The 17757-nt window shown below is 41.4% G+C and overlaps 1 protein-coding gene across 1 annotated transcript; it reads right to left on the bottom strand.

The window, feature by feature from the left end:
* Positions 1–1408: 1408 nt before the first annotated feature.
* arhgap25 (Rho GTPase activating protein 25) lies at positions 1409–17750 on the bottom strand. The gene is made up of 11 exons (XM_013273376.3): positions 17108–17750; positions 12977–13179; positions 10796–10883; positions 10521–10634; positions 7558–7762; positions 5750–5882; positions 5553–5626; positions 5238–5359; positions 4695–4849; positions 2810–3354; positions 1409–2393 (listed from the first exon to the last, which is right to left on the bottom strand). The coding sequence occupies exons 1-11, from the start codon at positions 17169–17171 to the stop codon at positions 2195–2197; spliced, it is 1902 nt and encodes a 633-aa protein (XP_013128830.1). The 5' UTR covers positions 17172–17750; the 3' UTR covers positions 1409–2194.
* Positions 17751–17757: the final 7 nt, after the last annotated feature.

The following is a 17757-nucleotide window of genomic DNA, read 5'->3' on the forward strand; positions in this document are numbered from 1 at the left end:
AAGAAGAGGTGAGGCACGTTCACGACATTTCATCTGGGGCACAAGCTTGCAAGGCATTCCTCTCAATTAGAATAACAGGAACAAGTCAAAGGTGATGGCAGTGGAAACTGGGTGACTAATGAAGCGGGCGTCCGAGGCCTCGTCCAATGCATTGACACGTGCTACACGCTACAGTACGTGTGAAGCAAACAAACAGCTAAGCCGTGAGAGACTCTGATGACATTAGTTAGCAACGATTCCCACTGGCTTCCAATCAGATCCGAACAACTGCTCGGTTCGTCACCTGAACCCTCGTCTCACTACACAACTGTCCTTCATTCCTGAGCTTCTTTGTGTGACCCGCAGATACACTCCTGATTTTGGTGCGTCACACAGATGGGAAGGAATGAGCCTTTCCTGCCTCTGCCACTCATCTGCCAGGCTGATGGTTGACAGACGTTCTTGTTATCTGCCTCTTTGTTAAACTGCTGCTGCAACAGGCCGTCACATCTTCCTGGTGGACTTAAGAAAGCTTGATAGTAAAAAATTTCTATTTGCACACAGAGTCAGGCCCCTCCATATGGTCTCCATTATCGGCCCAAGAGTGTTACAACTGAGGATTTATGGAGCCCAAAGCTGCTATTTTTGGACCGAAAGTTATAGGAGCAGATATTAAGTGCTGATATCCTGTTTCTGAATTTTAATGATTTCCTTCTGTATGTTTACTCCCCAGTGTTATCCTTTTAGGACTATTGAAAATGAACACAACTTTCACCACAAAACCTCAACTGTAATTCTTATTATTTTTACTGTTTTTAAAGCAGTACATAATCATTTTTGACCACATTGAGACATCGTTGACAAAACGTTGACAAAGTCATCATTTTCGAACACATCCAGCAGGACCCAGAGTTGCCGAAGACCCTTTGTCTTCGGCAACTTCTGAGGGAAAGATCTGGATATTCACCAGTTCCTAACCTTTGCCCGCACTTCTGTTATGATATTGTGGGGTTTTAGTGGATATTCCAGTACCTGTTATTAATAACTGGAAGGCTGGGACTGTTTCCACCAGAATCTGCTGCTCTCAGGCAAACACAAATGCAAACTGAGACCAAAGAATGATTTCTGATATTTCTTCATAGACCCAGAATGGACCACAGCACAGAAGACAAATTCATAGCTGGGCCTAGTTTGACTGTGGTTTCTCTAGGTTCCTCCCACTGTCAAAACACAAGCGTGGGGCTACTTTGAAGTGACTCTAAACTGACCGTGGGTGTGAATATGAGCGGAAATGGTTGTCTGCTTCGATTGTCTGGCCCTGCAATAGACTGATGACTGCTAGGATAGGCTTGAACGGTTTGCTTCTCTCATAGCTTGTATATAAAAGATGGATGTAGCCATCATAACATCACCCCGTCCTCTCTTGGCCTGAGTGATGTTATGATCGGCTACCTATTGGCTACAGCTGTTTGTACCATCCAGAGTGCCAGTTAAAGCAGCACGCACCCATTTTTAACCCCTTTTGATGGCGAGTTAGACGAAACCTAACCTCCTGTACAGTGCTGATGAAGGCTGATGAGTTAGCTAAACAGACCTTAGAGGTTTTAATGGGAGTTTACAGAGTCTCTGGGGGTTGACACCTTTTTGAAGTTCACTTTATTTTTTCATCCATGTATCTGTCCCGATGTTCCTGAATGTTCCTCAAGGAAGATTTTTTTCTGTTTTCTTTTATTAATTTGTTTGAACTGTGAGGGTAAAACAACATATATTGGTACAAAAAAGCTTGAATGTGCTGTAAGATAATTCTGCACATCAACAGACACATTTCAATTTGTGCAGCTTTATTAATTTACCACTGAAGTGAAACATGTTTGAATGACACACACTCTTTGTACTCTCTAACATTCATATTAGATAAAGTCCCGTTATCCTCTGATCAAAGGGTTTGAGCAGAGCTGATGCCTGACCCTAGATTTCCATGCAAGTAATTCATGCAAATGTGTTCTGTATAACAGTTACACCAAGGCAATTCATACACAGTGATGTGACTGCTGCAAACGGGAGGATCAAACATGTCCTTAAAATAAACACAAATATAATAGTCAATAATTTATCTATAGGACCAAACGTGACTCCCAGCTCCCGTGTTAATGGATGAGGTTTCCCTTGTTAACAGGATCATAAATCCACATGTAAGTGAATCTCAGAATTACGCTTAAGTAGGAGCTTTCTCTCTCAAGAGGAACTGCTGAATGTCTCTTTGCAGCTCGCCGTTGCGTCTCTGGGCCTCGTCTCTGCTGCGTTCTGCATTTTTTAGGCAGATTTCCAGAGCTGCCACACGGCGGCGTTCTGCCTCCAAGGCCGACTGGAGCTCTGCCACGGTGGCCTTCAGTTCCTTGTTCTCCTGCTGCAAACTGCAAGAGGCAATGACAGACATAAACAGGTTCACATGTGCAGTAAGAAAGTCTAAGGAAAAAGCTGTGCCGGGAAGAGTTTCTGCACCGGCGGTTTTCCCTCCAAAAAACTCACGTCAGCTTTGTGTGAACACATGGACTTGTTTCCAGTGTAAATAAACTCTTTTTAAGTTTCCAGGAATCTAGTCCCATTTATGTTTATTATACTCCAGGGTCTGCTTTGCTCATATAAGATCCTCTCACATTCAATCCATCAAATCAACACCACATCTACACTCTTTCAAAATCTAGAGTTTCGGGGTAGAAATTGAGCATTTCAAGTCAGTATTTCTAAAACATTTCATTTTAGGAAAATTAGTGTTTAATGACTAAAATGGTTGGTCAGGGTGTCCATGTGACTCTTTTGCTAATCTCACCTGTCTAGAAGTGGCAGCCCGGGGTCTTTCTTCAGCTCTGGCATGCTGTTGATCTGTGGAGGAGGACTGCTCACTGGCGTGGTGTCTACACTCTTCTGATTGGAGAGCATCCGGGGAGACTGGAAGTCACTTTCAGGGGTTTGCGGCACAGAAGTGGAAGAAACTATATTCTCACTCCCCCTCCGAGTGGTCAATCTGTCCTCCTCCTCTTTGTTACTCATTGTAGACCCCCCGAAAAACGATCCTGACGTCCGCAGGTCTAGGATTTTAAAAATGTCCTCTGACAGCGTCCCGCTCTTCTCGTCTGTGCTCTCCTGGATCCGACTCCACCTGTTGAGGGCTTCGGTCTTGGCTGCCATCCCGGTGAGCGGGCAGTTGAAGGTGGGGAGGGTCTGGGTGCGTTTGCGGGGGCTTCCTAGCCAGTCATCTACAGAAGGAGACAGAGGTTCCTGCAGCGGGGTTTTGGGGCTGTGGTCTCCCCTGAGTGGACCCGGACTGTCATTGTCCTCCTCCTCTGGAGACTCAGACAGGCATGCGTCACCCATCTGTCACAAACACAGAGCTGAAGATTAATTACAGATACAGAGGTTTGCTATTTGCTGACAACATCAGCCTAAATTTCTTATTAAGCTATTATAATCCTCAAATTTATCCGTGTAGCAAAAGTACTTTGTAACCTCTCGGTCAATTTACCAGTAGGAAGACTATTAGTAACCATTAGTATGATAACAGTCACAGTCATACATGTCATGTAGCATACAGAGACACAGGAATTAACACCAGAGTCGATGTGGACGTCCCCATCTGCATTATTTATTTATTTATTAGGAGCCCCATTAGCTCCGCCTTAAAGCACAGTTAATCCTAAGTTTTCTACTCTTTGTTTTATATGATGTCAGTGACAGTGGGCATCCCTAACATGATCATCTCAAGCACACAGCTCCTGTTTAAACCTGTTGTTCACGAGGGGCAGCCAATCAAGAGAAAGCTGACTTAAATTAAGAGGAAAAGGAGCAAAGACAAGTCCAGACAACATAAGGCCTCACCAAAGTCATGCATGGGAGAGATGAGGATTATTTTGATCAGTTAATCATGCAAAGCTACCCTAGTAGAGTCCAACAATAACATATAGAGCAGAGAATGAGCAGAATAAGTCCCATCAAACCAAATACATACACATTAAACACATATGAGCACATATGAGCAGCAATTAAAAGACTCAACAACAGCAGCAGGATGATCACGTCTGAGTGGAACTCCACTGTTTCTTTGTTTCTTTGTTTTTTACATGAGAAGACTGGAAAACTGAAAAAAGAATGAAGAGCTAGCCCAGCTTTGTTTAAGGTACAAACATGTATGTCCTGTCACCTCAACAGCTCGACCATTAACGCATCACGCGATCCTTGTGTACTTAGTTGACATAAAGCTTCTTTCAGCTGCTCCCTTATTCACAAGGGGCCACCACAGAGGACAGATCTGTATGTTTGATTTGGCAGATTTTGAAGCCAGCTATTCTTCCTGATCCTCCCAGTCTCTCCTCCTGGTCCCAGGGTTTCTTCACAGTGTAGAGTAGCTGTTTCCAATCACTGTGTCAAATAATCACTGTGCTACATGAACAATCTCCTGGATCCACTTGTATGTTTATCATATCGATGTCACAATGAGCAATAAGTATTTCCCAACATCAACCAGCCACCTGGTAATTGTCATTGTTCTGAAGCCGATTTTGTTAATAAACTAGCTCTGTTGTTTGTCACATATATAAATTCCTATGAAAAAGCTAGTTTAAATATTTAATAAATTAAAATGTCAGTAAAATAACGTGTCATTTTGACACACTAACAAGCACATTGCAAAAGCCTAATGTGCGGCTGGAGGCTCGTACCTCTGCAGATTCCCAGCCCACGAAGCTTCGGGGAGCATTCTTCTGGCTCTCTGCCTTGTTTGAAGGAGAGGGAGGAAGCACATCTTTGGAGAGAGGAAACAGAGTCTCATGTCGTCTGATCATCACCGTCATCAGCTTCTGGATCTGAGGAGTCGCTGTGAAGAAAAAATAACAGAAATGTGAAAAGATTATGATCAAAAGCTCTTATCTTTTGGCTTTTATTCTCATTTTTGATACACTTTCTTCAGTCTTCAATATTTACTTGGATGGGTTTATGCAGTTCAGACAGATCGTTACAAAGACATGAGATCACTGGCTGAAAAAAGGAGCCGAAAACGAGCGGAGGTAGCATCTACTTAGAAGCAGATGTGCTAAATATTACAAAAGTATCTAAATGGTACAACTTTTCCCAAGACTGGTTTATCTGAGCAAACACACTGTTGTCTCTTGTTGTTGCCCAATATATCTACCACAAACACAGCTGAAACTGGGGTCTTTTGAGATGAACCAAAACAGGTACATCAGTAAGCAGTGTGTCCTCACCCTTCATCACAGTGATAGGATCTTCTATCTGAGGTTTTAGCAGGTTGATGCCCATCACAGTTGCCAAGTTCTCCACATTCATCTTATTCACCTTGGAGTGTAGCTGTACCTCAAACAAGAACCTGAAAAACAAAAGGTCACGTAACCAGATGCAGGACAGTATGTATCAGACCGAGAGGCTGATCTCAAAACAATGCTGGGGTGATGAACCAGAGGGTCTCTGTAGGATCTGGTAGATGTACGGGTGTCTTTCTTTTAAACATATTAGGTCATTTTCAAGTTGGGGTCGAATGACGTCCTTCAACATCTACTCACCTACAGACGTAGCTGAGAAGATTGTAGTTTACTCTGGGGAGCAGAGCAATTTCCTTGTTCAACCTCTCCCAGCCCTGAAAACACATGCAAGCAACCAGTTAAAGGATACATACACTCAAAACATCAGATATCCACTTCTTGTCCACATGTACGCTCAGCTCTGTATTCATCTTGGAGTGTGTTTAAATTAAGTGCACCTCAGAGCTGGTGGAGTCCAGCAGGTTGGTACAGTCCAGGAAGTCTTGGTACTGACTCCAGGGGACCACAGGTTCAGGCAGCTCCCGCAGGTACAGCTTGAGTAGTGACGCCACCGTGTGGACATCTGTGTCGCTGTGGCAATTTAAACGATATTCATTACCCAGCGAGAATAAACCATAGGGATGCAGATTGGCTGACTGGTGTGGAAGCTCTTGAGTTTATCTGTACATCTTGAAATGCTTTGCACAATTATGCTTTCAATCACACTAAGATATGTGTAAATATTTTCTTGGACGCACAAATAATCTTGACATGGTGATGTGTAGCATAAACAGGGTCTGGGTCTCTTGTACGGAGTTTGCTGTTGTAACTGTGACAACAGGAGTGCAGTTCAAGAGGGAAACTCGAGGCCTTGCCTTTGATTTTTGTTGCAAAGTATCTATCGGTTGGCTCAAACCTCATGTTCCCTGACTCTACTCACATTAGATTACAGACAAACAAACAAGTTAAGTTAAATGGATGTTTTCATCTGCAGTTTTCTGTCAGAGGAGCTTGTGATGTTGAGTAATAAAGGCATCCTCCCCTGTGCCTGCCAGAACAGGATGTGGTATCACCCTCAGCTCAGAACAGACACAAATCTATCAGCTTCTCTCTACATCTCTCTCATCTGTCCTTGCTTTCTCAGAAGAAGAAGAAAAAAACGAGCTGATGCTGCTGATTGATTGAGGTTAGGATATTTGTCTCCTTTTATGGAAGCGGCTCTTATCGAGACGGCTAAAATTTGTTTGAAGCACATTTACTGTGTTTTAAAGTTTCTTTGAGATGTGATAATTAATTCATGCCATAACAGCTTTACACTCACTGTTTCCTGTGAATTCTATATGAAATTCATGCTGCCGTTCTTTTTCGCAGGACTGCTGTGATAAGCTAAATGCACCCCATGATTCATTAGCGTATATAGCAGCAATAACATGAAGTAATTTATCAATCTTTCACATCATTGTGAAGACATTTTGGCCACTCTTCTTTACTACATTGTTTAACGTCATTAAGGTTTGCGGGTATTTGTTTATGCACAGTTCTGTTAAGGTCAAACATTTCAGTGGTGTTGAGATCTGGACTTTGCCACTGCAATACCTTCATTCTTTTCTGTTTTAGCTGCTGCTCTAGAATACTTTGGTATACAGAGGAGGTTATGGTTGACTCAATGACTGCAAGGTGCCCAGGACAAGTGGCTGTAAAACAAGCCCAAGTCATCACCCCTCCACCAATCATGGCCAAACATCTCCGCATTGTTGCAGAGGTGGTTTATTCAGAGGCAACTTTGCAAAGCTGGGCTGTGCTACCGAGGACTTTTCAGAGAGAAGAGGCTTTCTCCTGAGAACACTTTCAAACAAGCCATACTCATTATGTCTTGTTCTAATTGTGCTATCATTAACTTTAATATATAATATGCTAACTGATGCCTGTAAAGACTGAGATGTAGGTTCACCAGCTGACACTCGGGGCAGGACACGCACCATTGGCGCAGATCCGACCAATAAAATTGGGCCATTATTCGCTCCAGTCCTGGGAAGATTGTGGTATTGTGTTAACATACCTGAATGCTGCAAAGTTTCTGCATTTATAGAAGTGCTCACACTTGCTGATAATCAATTATCAAGTTCATTTGATTAGCAGCACCTGGCTACCTTATAACTCCTATGGAAGCTGGAAGGATGTGCTCAGTTTTCCAGGGTCAGATGTAATGATAATCCCATATCTCCCATGTCTTGAATTACTATAGCGAGAATAGTGAGTGCATTACCTGGGGAAGGAGGGCCTCTCTCCTGCATCAAAGGCATCTCTGAACTGTTTGACAGCGTTATCCTGACCAGGGAGGCGGAAGATCCCCTCTTCGTCCAGCCCATGTTCTTTGATGAACTCCACGCACTTCTGCACCAGGATTGGCACCATTTGAGGTCCGAAGCGCTGCTCATATGTCACAGTGTCCATGAGACTCTTTCCAAACACTGCAGACATACGGAGAGCAAAGATATTTGGTATAGTTAGACAAATGATTTATAAAACAGCTATTTTCCCTTTTCATGTTAGTGAAAAGGTGATCGTAGGGCAATGCTTAATGCTTAATCACTCGATTTGGTTGAATAAAAATATTTATTTCGAGAGAACAATTCTCATTTCTGTACATTTCTTGAAAAAACATATTTATTTTTGACATCAGTTTCCTTTAGATTTGCACACTGCAGGAAATAATCTGTTTCAAACACCTTATTAGAAATACTCCATAGTTTAGTCAAGAGTTTTCCTGCTCACAAGTGTGAATGCACTCAAATATGAGCAGCTCAGTTTTCACACTAACATGCTCTGACTTGACACATCACACAGACTTTATACTGGGCAGGTTAAAGACCAGCAGAAAAACCCAATATTACTGCATTTTAAACACCACTATAATCTTTTGGCCCAAAAAATCTGCATGGAGCTCCAACAGTATTTTTGCCTACTAATGACGCTGTTAAGCACAAATTAGCCTGTGAATATCACTCACAGATATAAATGTGTAGATCTTTAATAACATGACTACTCTACAGTAGGATATTTATGGATATTTGGTATTTGAACTGTCATTGCAAATAATACCACACGTTGTTGTGGTGAAATTATAGAACTAAGATAACTAAAACTGCCTCCTGACCTACTGCTGTACAGTGGAGGACAGAAAAAACCTGCAGCGGGTGGTGAGAGAAGCAGAAGCACACTAAGCCCCCATCAGGGACATCAGGGACATCTACACTGGCAGACTCCAGCAGAAAGCCTGCAGTATAGTCAATGATTCCTCTCAGCCTGGTCATTCCTTTTTTTTACCCACTCTCTTCTAGAAAGTGCTACAGCTTCTACAGCTGCAACTAAAGCTTCTACAGGCCGTCAAATGTGCCTTCTCTGAAGAACATTTGATCCGTCCCCACTTTAAACTGTACTACAGGTCTCTATACACTCCTCTGACCCCATTTGACACTATATTGTATATACTATATATATCTTTTAATCATAAAGATGATCTTATCTTATAATTGCTTAATTTTTACAATTATCTTTCTCCATAAAATATAGAAACTGTGAAATTGAGGAAAACAAATATCTATTAGCATGTATCAGCCTCCTTCAGAGTGGCTATGAAGCTATCCATGGCCCTTTGAACCTGAAATTGTGCAAGTGAATCAAATTAAAAATGGCCTAGTTTGACAAATGAAACCGAGAGAAATTGTGTAACTCTGAGTGGATGTCCTCGATTTAGCAACTGTCATGCTGGCTGTTCTCTTTCTTTTAGCCCCACATGAATACTTGTCAGAAAACGCAGTGCACTTGCTCTGAAAATGACTTTCATTATTACTATTTCTCACTGCAGATGAAGTGCAATAGTAAGTCAAACACAAACAAAACTGCCCCAGCAATATGTCTGTGAAGGTTCTCAGTCATCCAGGTCATCGTAGTCTAAGGACCTTCGAAAGAAAAGCGTCTGGACTTCTTTAAGTTGCTTGAAGATAGTGCTTTGTCACTCTTTCGAGGATGCCAATGTTCACATTTTGGACAGAGAGGACAGATGATTTGAAAGACGAGTAAAAGAAGCCATTTATGTCCACTGTGAGCGACCATCTTTGAACAGAGGCGGTGGTTTACGACACCAACTGTCTGCCATCTATAATCCAGTTTTGAGATCCCTTCCCAGACGCTTTAACGCCCACTCACATCCTGGGCTATCTGACCTCAGGAAATCACACGATAGGGTGGGGCCAGGTTTCACAATGAGCTCACCCAAAACCTTGGCTGATTGTGACCTACACCCGTTCTCACACCTTGGCTCATATGATTAGGTAGAGGATCATTAGGGGATCCTTTGTCCCTCTCGGTGGGACACTCCCGTAGGGATTAAATCTGGGACTCTCCACCGTTTGACCTTGGAACTGAAGAAGCTTCTCGGATGAGAGGTGAAACATCTTCAAACAACTCAAAGAAGTCCAGACGCTTTTCTTTCCAAGCTCCTTCGACTGCCCCAGCAATACTGACTTCTCTGTTATCCTCGGTGAGTTTACTCTTATGGATTTGGCATCCATAGCTCGCGGAACTAAAGATTGACCATTGCTGTGTTATTTTAGTCTGATAAAGCTTTTCTAAGTTTGTGAGCTTCATATTTCATAAACATGAGAATGCAGAGAATCAATGGCAACAATCATAATGCATTAAAATGTTTCCCATTTCCATAGTTTCTGTCAAAACCGCAAGGATTTACTGACTGACATGAGAAAACAGCTGGTTTGACTCTGTCTGATGCTAGGCTCTAGCCAAGGCCAATCTACCTTCCAACACTACTAATACAGGACATTAAAATAAATATCATGTTGTTATAGCAAATTTTTTGTAATATTGTGGTTTTATGGGTAGGTAATATGTTTGACTACTTCATAGCTAGATTGATGACTTCCTCTTTTACACGAAGCTTAGCTAAGCCTTGCTGAGATGGATATTTTTTAGTTTTTTTGTTCGATTAAGTATTTTACTTTTGGATGGTGCCAGGCTAGCTGTTTCCATTCCTTTTGCTCAGCTAAGCTAAACAGCAGCTGACTGTAGCATCACGTTGTCAAAGGTCAAATATGAGAGCACCGTTAGTCCACTTATCTCAGCTGAATTTGCCAATAAAGTCCAAGTTTTCATTTCATTAGTCAAACAGGATTGTTTCAGTTTAATAATATGTGACAGATTTTACTGAACCTCCGCTTGTTGGCGCTCCGATGACTCTGCGCAAGGTGCGCACCCATTCCTCCATGTCACTCTGGGAGTTTGCCATCAACACATGGGGACATCGCTCTCTGTCTCCAGTTGAGCCTGACAAACAAACAGGAAACAAGAAATATAAAGAAATATAAAAAGGTTTCTGCTGTCCAATGACAATGAAGGGATTCCCCTAAAAAAAAAAAATCCTCTTTAGGCCTTAGAGTAAAAATATCATGTAAGGTCTCAATTGTGAGTGTTGACTTCATGCTTACGTGGTATGATCTCAAAGAGGTACTTTCCAGGGTCATCTGAATTCGGGGGGAGTTCGTTAACTTTACTGAAGCGCAGCTGGATGACTCCCTGCAGGCCAGATCATATAGACACAAACACACTCAGAATTATAAAGTCCTTCATTGCCAAGAACCAACCAGCGCAATTCACACACATACTTACATTTACCCTTTAAAAAGCAGTTGGTATCCATGCTGTGTGAGAGGTGGGAAGGCCTAAACAGGTGCTTTTGTTGCTTATTAGTACTATTTAAATGCTTACAGCTGACCTGTTATTATGTAGTTTAAGATGCATTAATGTTCACTGTTTATGACAGAGAACTAACAGCCCTAGCATCTGTTTTCACTTCCTCTATCTCCCGTTACTCTCAACCCCCCTAAGTATTAAAACTAAAACATTATTAAAACAGAAGGGTTTTGGGAGGCTTTTGGAGTAAATCCTCAATTTTGTGCTTTTGCAGGAGGCAAATCACTTACAACAGAAGAGGTTAGGAGCAGCTACAGCTGGCAACATGCAGTCCTAATTACATTTTATATGTAAGGAAATAAAATGCTGCTTTGTTTCTTCATGTTTCACACCTTGATATGGTTGATAACTTTGACCACTTTTGCTACACCAGTTTCGCTGCAAACAAAACGACGTTTTCAGAGCTCAGACAATAATAATAATTTGCTTGCCTTGATTTTATAATGAACACCAACATGTAGTTACAGTTCAGTTACGAAGTGCTTATTAAGCCGACTCAACTACCTTATTAAGGAGTTCAATTCCAGTAAGATTTTAAGCAGTATAGCAGTATTCAAATGCTATAGACAGTGATGAGTAATTTAACCGTGCACCTTTGCAAAATACCATAATGTAACTATTCGAAATGAGATTGCAAATGAGTCTTTTCAATTGCACGACAAGCAGTGATAGACGTAGATAAGCATCAGAATAATGGGTTGAGGTTTGGAGCGCAGGTCTTTATTTTATCACTGAGCAGAGCATGACTGTGCACACTTCTTTCTGCTAACATAGCAGCTATCGATCCATCCATCAGTCACTGCACACTTAGTGTCAGCTTTGCGATTCTGACATGAAGGCAGATAAAACAGAACCTGAGCATCTGAGCTGCGAGTATTTCAGCTAACGTCCAAAAGCTTTGCTGCTGCAAATCTGGAACTTCCCTGACACACCCACACAGGACACTACAACATCAGTGGACAGCAGTGGAAAGTGCTGACTGTGGCAGACATGCAGACGTTGGTTGGCAACGTCTGCATGTCCATTGGTAATAGCGTGATGTGCACGCTAACGCTGAAACATTAGAAATAAACGGAGCAACATTTTACGTTTAGGCACTGATGAGTTTGTGTAAATATAAATAACCTCTTTATGCAACTCAAAGGAAGGAAGACATTTTAACGGAAGTCCATTTTTTTTTAAGTTGGAAGATTTTTAAGATACTTTTTCTCACATCTTTTTTATTTCTTTGAGCGTTCGTGGTTACAGTACAGGTTAAGCTGGCTATTACAATATAAAACGTGTAATTATTTATGGCATCATCTTTTTGAAGGTTTGTTTTTTGGCCCAGACAGATCTACAGCGTACAAACAAAAACTTTGCTTTATCAGAGATAAACGCTACAGATGTATACATGCAAAACATGGCTTAAAATCAAACATAAATGTGCTATATTAAAATTCTTTCAATGGCAGAAGGTCTTTCATGTGAGGCTTCCTGCAACAGTTGTTTTCTCTACAGGAAATGTGTAAGGTTAGCCACACAGTTAGCAGTAAGTTTGTGGTCTTAATTAGACCTGATAAAAGACACAATTCTTATTAACAGGTGAATTTTTCTACGAACATGTGCATTTATTTATGAATAAATGCATTTATTGCAAAAATAGCAAGTTTATATGACAGGAATGGTGATTTGGTTTTATCTGTGCTTATCTCCACGCTTAACCACTGCATGAAAGAAACAGAGCTTCAATAAGTAACTGGGACATGGAAATAACTTTGATGTCTTGTAATCATAAGAACTACTTTTAAATATATAAATATATATAACATGTGAATGACTTGTTTTGGAAGTGATTTTATTCTAACAAAGGACGAAGTGGATATAGAAATGAATCATTTTGAAAATCTGGATTATTCTGGTAAGGTCAGACTTACCTGGACAGTGGTCTCCTTATCATCTTTGTGGTAAGTCAAAGTGCTTCCTCTCAGAACAAAGTAGCGCTGCTGCCAGTTCTTCACTAAAGACCTCTGTTGCTTCTTCAGCCAGCCGGCCTTCAGCGGCCTCTCCATGGACCTGTAGGAGCGCGGCGAGCCCTGGCCTGGGCCTCCCTCTCCAGGTATCACACTCTTGGACCGCGCTGCCAAACACCACAAGGAGGCAGCTTGTAAAAACGTCAAGAACAACAGCCCCCAGCGTGCTGTGTCACAGCCGGAGCAATGAAATATTACCAAAACACCAGCGGTACTCAACTTCAGCAGAGCACTTCCTCTTTTTTGATATGAATATGCATCAGCCTATCAGGGTTGAGACAGCAGCTCGCTGTACGCTATTTTTGTTCCTCAGCTATTGAGTTTCAAGCTGACAGGAAACTGCTGGTCTAAGCTGACCAGTTTCCTGTGGAAGGCGCATGAATGTAGCTGTGATTGTACTAACATAAATAGCAGTAGACTGACCACCAAACAATATGATGGAAAGGTTAGTGGTTAAGTTATGGACAGATAATGTCACATTACCTGTGACACTAGAGGGCACGAGGAGTGATGAAAGAACAAAGGTGACGTGTAGGCGGCCTAGAGAGCACAGACTAGGCCACAGACGGTTTGAGTCCCAGACAGCGAGGTAGGACCAGAGATAGCTGGACTGAGACTGAGCCCATTTTCTCAGTGGTTCTTTAATTCTCTGTGTCTTGTTAGGCAAGATGACAGAGTAAAAAGAGAAGAAGAAGGGCCACAGTGGGGTAAACAGGAAGTAGCCACATCATTGCCGGAGGCCCGGTACACTTTGAAGGTCTCCACCTACAAGCTTTAGAGTCCTTTGGTCTCATTTTAATAGCACCACCCTGATTAGTGGAAAGTTAAAGTTGAGGAACCGTGAGCCCACACACAGCGACTGATGTCACACCCCACCCTCAGCTGACAAACATACAGTTCCTTTAATGTCACTTCATATCGTGACTAGCCAGATTTCCACAGAACCTCAGAGATATATTCACTGACCACTATTTAGAAGATATTTGCGATAAATACAATACTTTCAAGTCAAGATGGACTCGGGGAAGTATGATGTTCAGTTTTACACAGACTGTGAAGAGTTTCATATTGAACTAATAACTGTAATTTTACCAATTTACATATTTCTGCTCAAGTGTATAAATGTGACTACCATCAATAAATGTACGTGCCTAGCCTCGTTTTATGATGGCTTGTGATCAGACCACATAAAAGTATGACCAAACAAATACTTAAAATAAATATTTTACTTTAAAAGACTGATACTTTTCAAAGAATACTTTATATTTTGTTGCCATAAGTTAGCTGAGAAAATTGATCTCATTCTTATAGTTTTGTGCTAAATAGAAGTAAGATGCAGCCTAGCATAAAACCAGAAGAAGGGACAAAAGCTAGCCTGTCCCAGATCATGTTTTTGTTAATTGGCTTTGTTTACTTGTTTTTTGGTTAAACTGGAAACTGTTGTAAATGCTGATATATTACAGTGTAGCAGTGACATTTATAGTTTAACTCTCTGAAGAGCCAGGTTAATCTTTATCCTGGCAAAGCATTAGCAAACAAAGCTTGCTAGTGCTAATAAGCTAACTGGCTCTCAGTTAAACTTCATACTCAACAGAGAGACATAAAACCCTTAAAACTTGCTAATTATAATATTGTACAATTACAGAACCAACTTTAAAAAGATCACTGTTGTGTTATATAATGAGGATTGCGGAGCTAGTGAAAGTATTTATGTTTAAGAGAACTTGACTAGCTATTTCCTGCAAAGTTACTCTAAAGTCAGGGTTTGATCACAAGCTACGAGATACTTCATTCCCTGGTACAATTTTTTTTATTATTAGTGAATTATTTAAAAAAAAAATCCTTTACAGTGCTGTACAGAAGTCTTAAGCCATCCCATTTCTTCATTTCTTTATATTCTATTTTCAAGAAGCCGAATTTCCTTGTAATTTGGTCTTGAGCAATAACTCTCTGAGGTTAGAGTCCAGTCCGTTTACCTATTTTTATTAAACCACTTAATACTGACCTATGAGTAATTCCAACATAAAAAAGAAACTTAATTCCAGGGATGAACCACAGTTGTGTGTAGATATAACAGAACCAATTTTAAATGTTGCTTTAGGCACTTCTCTGCAGGCCTGCCACAGAAGCATAGGATTTGTTCCCATTGTTTATTGAATATGTGACAAATGCCAAAGGTAACTCACCCTGACAGGCACAAAGCAGTATATTTCACCAACAAGGTGATTCCCTAAGTCCTTTTAGCTAGAACATGACGCTAACAGCCATGGATTGGTCTCCCCGGAGCCCGGATGGCCACATTATTGAAGCAGTGTGGAATTATCTTGACCTTGGAATTTTGTAGGGAACAGAACAAAAAGTAGCCAACATTAAATGTCCTTAAAAAGGTCTAGAGAACCATTCCTGAAGACTGCTTAAAAAAATTACAAGAAAGCTGCCTAAGACAGTTCAAGCTATGTTGATGCCTACTTTGAAAGTCATGCCAAATTGACTTTCACGCTCATTACAACTGTATACATCTATGTAACGTTTGCACATTTTTCAGTAGAACTGCACTTTTACTTGCAAAATACAAAGAAATAAGGGGTGGCTAAAGACTTTTGGTAAAGTACGATATGTCTCTGAGGACTTTGGATGCCAAACAAAGAAAAGTTACGCGATGCAGTTTTAGCTTGCTGGTCCCCAATTTAAATGTCTGTACTTTAGGACTTTCAGAGGCTCTGCAGGTTCCTCTTTTGTAGCATAAGTTAAACGCCTTCAGTCTGAAGCTTCATATTTAATAGTGAGGTGTTAAAGTTGCTTCAATGTTCTCATTTAATCCTGTAAAACAAGAACATCTTCAAAAAATGTCAATGTATGACATTTGTTAAAGGATTGGGAAGTACTTGGGTCAAATGCCTTATTCCTCATCATTAACACTGACTCTGAAGGTGTGTGTTCGACCTTTACAATACTTTATGAAAGGACAGATGCAGTATGACTGTGCAGACATTTGCACATCATACAAGCCTGCACTTACATATACAGTATGTAGGCAAAGTTACACAGCCACAGGAACTTAGCTCTTGCATCAGTTTCCTGTTGAAAGGCTGCATCACTTTAGTCCCAGAGCAAAAAGAAAAAGAAACATTCACTCCCTAACACAAGATATCTCAGGGTAGCATGAGGAAAATCATGAAGGGTCACCAGCGTTGAGGAAGTTCTACTTCCATACTGGTGCAAGTTTGGGATATTAATATCCATGTGAGGCAGATAAAATAGATGCAGCTCAGGCAGCTACTTCCTTCCACAGTGCTGAACAACACTGACACCATTGGTAGAAAAAAAAAAGATTAGAGTTAAAAATTATGGTACAGCTGTACTGTAGAAACTCATCTAGTCACTGCTACTGTCTGTGCTAACCTGTCGTGCCTTGAAAACCTGAGAGGAAACACCATTAACTTCTGCACTGATTCCACCCTGTGCAAACACCACTGAGCACAGTATCAGTGGGTCTAACCCGCTGTACACTTTAAAAATACATCCCTGTATCTGTGTTGTTTGGTCAGCCACTGGGGGCTACTCTGAGGCCCTCAAGAGAAGTGACGCAAAGTCTTAAAGCTTTTTGTGTAAAATGAAACCGTGAATTCTATGGTCTACAACGAGGGGTGTGTAAAACAAAAAAAGTGGGGTGTTAAGCAACTGTGGTCAACTTTGCCATTGTGCTTAAAAACCCACACAACCCCCTTGTAATGCCTTTGCTATCGGTTTGTTTTCTAATATGAACCACCTTTGACTTCTTTGGTTATACCACATGTAATTATAGGCAAAGAAATCAAAGGGCCACTGTTTCTTCTACAAGGTACAAATCTTTGTTGTACAAGGTACAGATCTTGCCGTGTAAATGTGAATGTGATCCCCGATTTCTTGGAATGTCAGTTGGTCAGTTTAAAGTTTACACGTCGTTAGATAAGAACAAAACTGTTTCGTTTCTAAAATGTGAAAGCCTTGCATCTGCTCTGGCTGTCAGTGAACGCAGCACGGCCACCGGCTTACCTATGCGAGCTGTCTCTGCCTTGAGGGTGCTGAAGTCCCAGTTGCGAGGTAGTTTCAGAGACATCGTCCTTCATTCATGCCACAGGTCAGTGTTTTAGTTCACGCATGCACCTCGCTGGAGCACACACACGCACACAGACACACAAACACACACACACACACACGCATACACACACACTCAAACACACACAGAGAAAGAGGAGATCTCGCAGATCAAACTTCCTTCTTCCTGGGTGTTAATCTTCTCTTTTTTTTCAGCCGTTCACAACGCGTCCCCTCGTGTTGACTTTACTTCCATGTTCATACTTGATCTGGTAGCTTACAGCAGAAATGGCTTCCAGGTTGTTTCACTAAAAGATGCAAAAAAGCTCCAGGGCTTCATGTGGTGGGGTAATCTTCAAGTGACTAATGCTGGATGGAGTCACAAGAAGACGAAGGGGGGAGGAAAAAAAAAGCCACCGGTGTCTTCTTAAAGGAAATGGTTTGTACCTCTTGGTGTCACTCCCTTAGTGAGCATGTTGCTTCACAGCTCAGCCTTCACTGAAGCAAAAGTCAGTATTTACAGAGGTGTTGTAAATGCTGACTTTTACATCTAAGGTGAAAGGTTAGGCATCTCACACTGCCCCACAAAATACTCCTGACTGCACTGA

Source organism: Oreochromis niloticus, linkage group LG12 (genome assembly GCF_001858045.2).
Source record: "Oreochromis niloticus isolate F11D_XX linkage group LG12, O_niloticus_UMD_NMBU, whole genome shotgun sequence".
Classification (NCBI taxonomy): Eukaryota; Metazoa; Chordata; class Actinopteri; order Cichliformes; family Cichlidae; genus Oreochromis; species Oreochromis niloticus.

Excerpts from the sequence above, each read along its gene's own strand:
- arhgap25 (XM_013273376.3), bottom strand. The coding sequence starts at position 17,171 with ATGTCTCTGAAACTACCTCGCAACTGGGACTTCAGCACCCTCAAGGCA. Across the intron at positions 5,627-5,749 it reads TGGACTCCACCAGCTCTGAG|GGCTGGGAGAGGTTGAACAA; the intron begins GTGCACTTAATT and ends ATGTGTTTTCAG. Across the intron at positions 3,355-4,694 it reads TGGGCTGGGAATCTGCAGAG|ATGGGTGACGCATGCCTGTC; the intron begins GTACGAGCCTCC and ends TGTTTGTGACAG.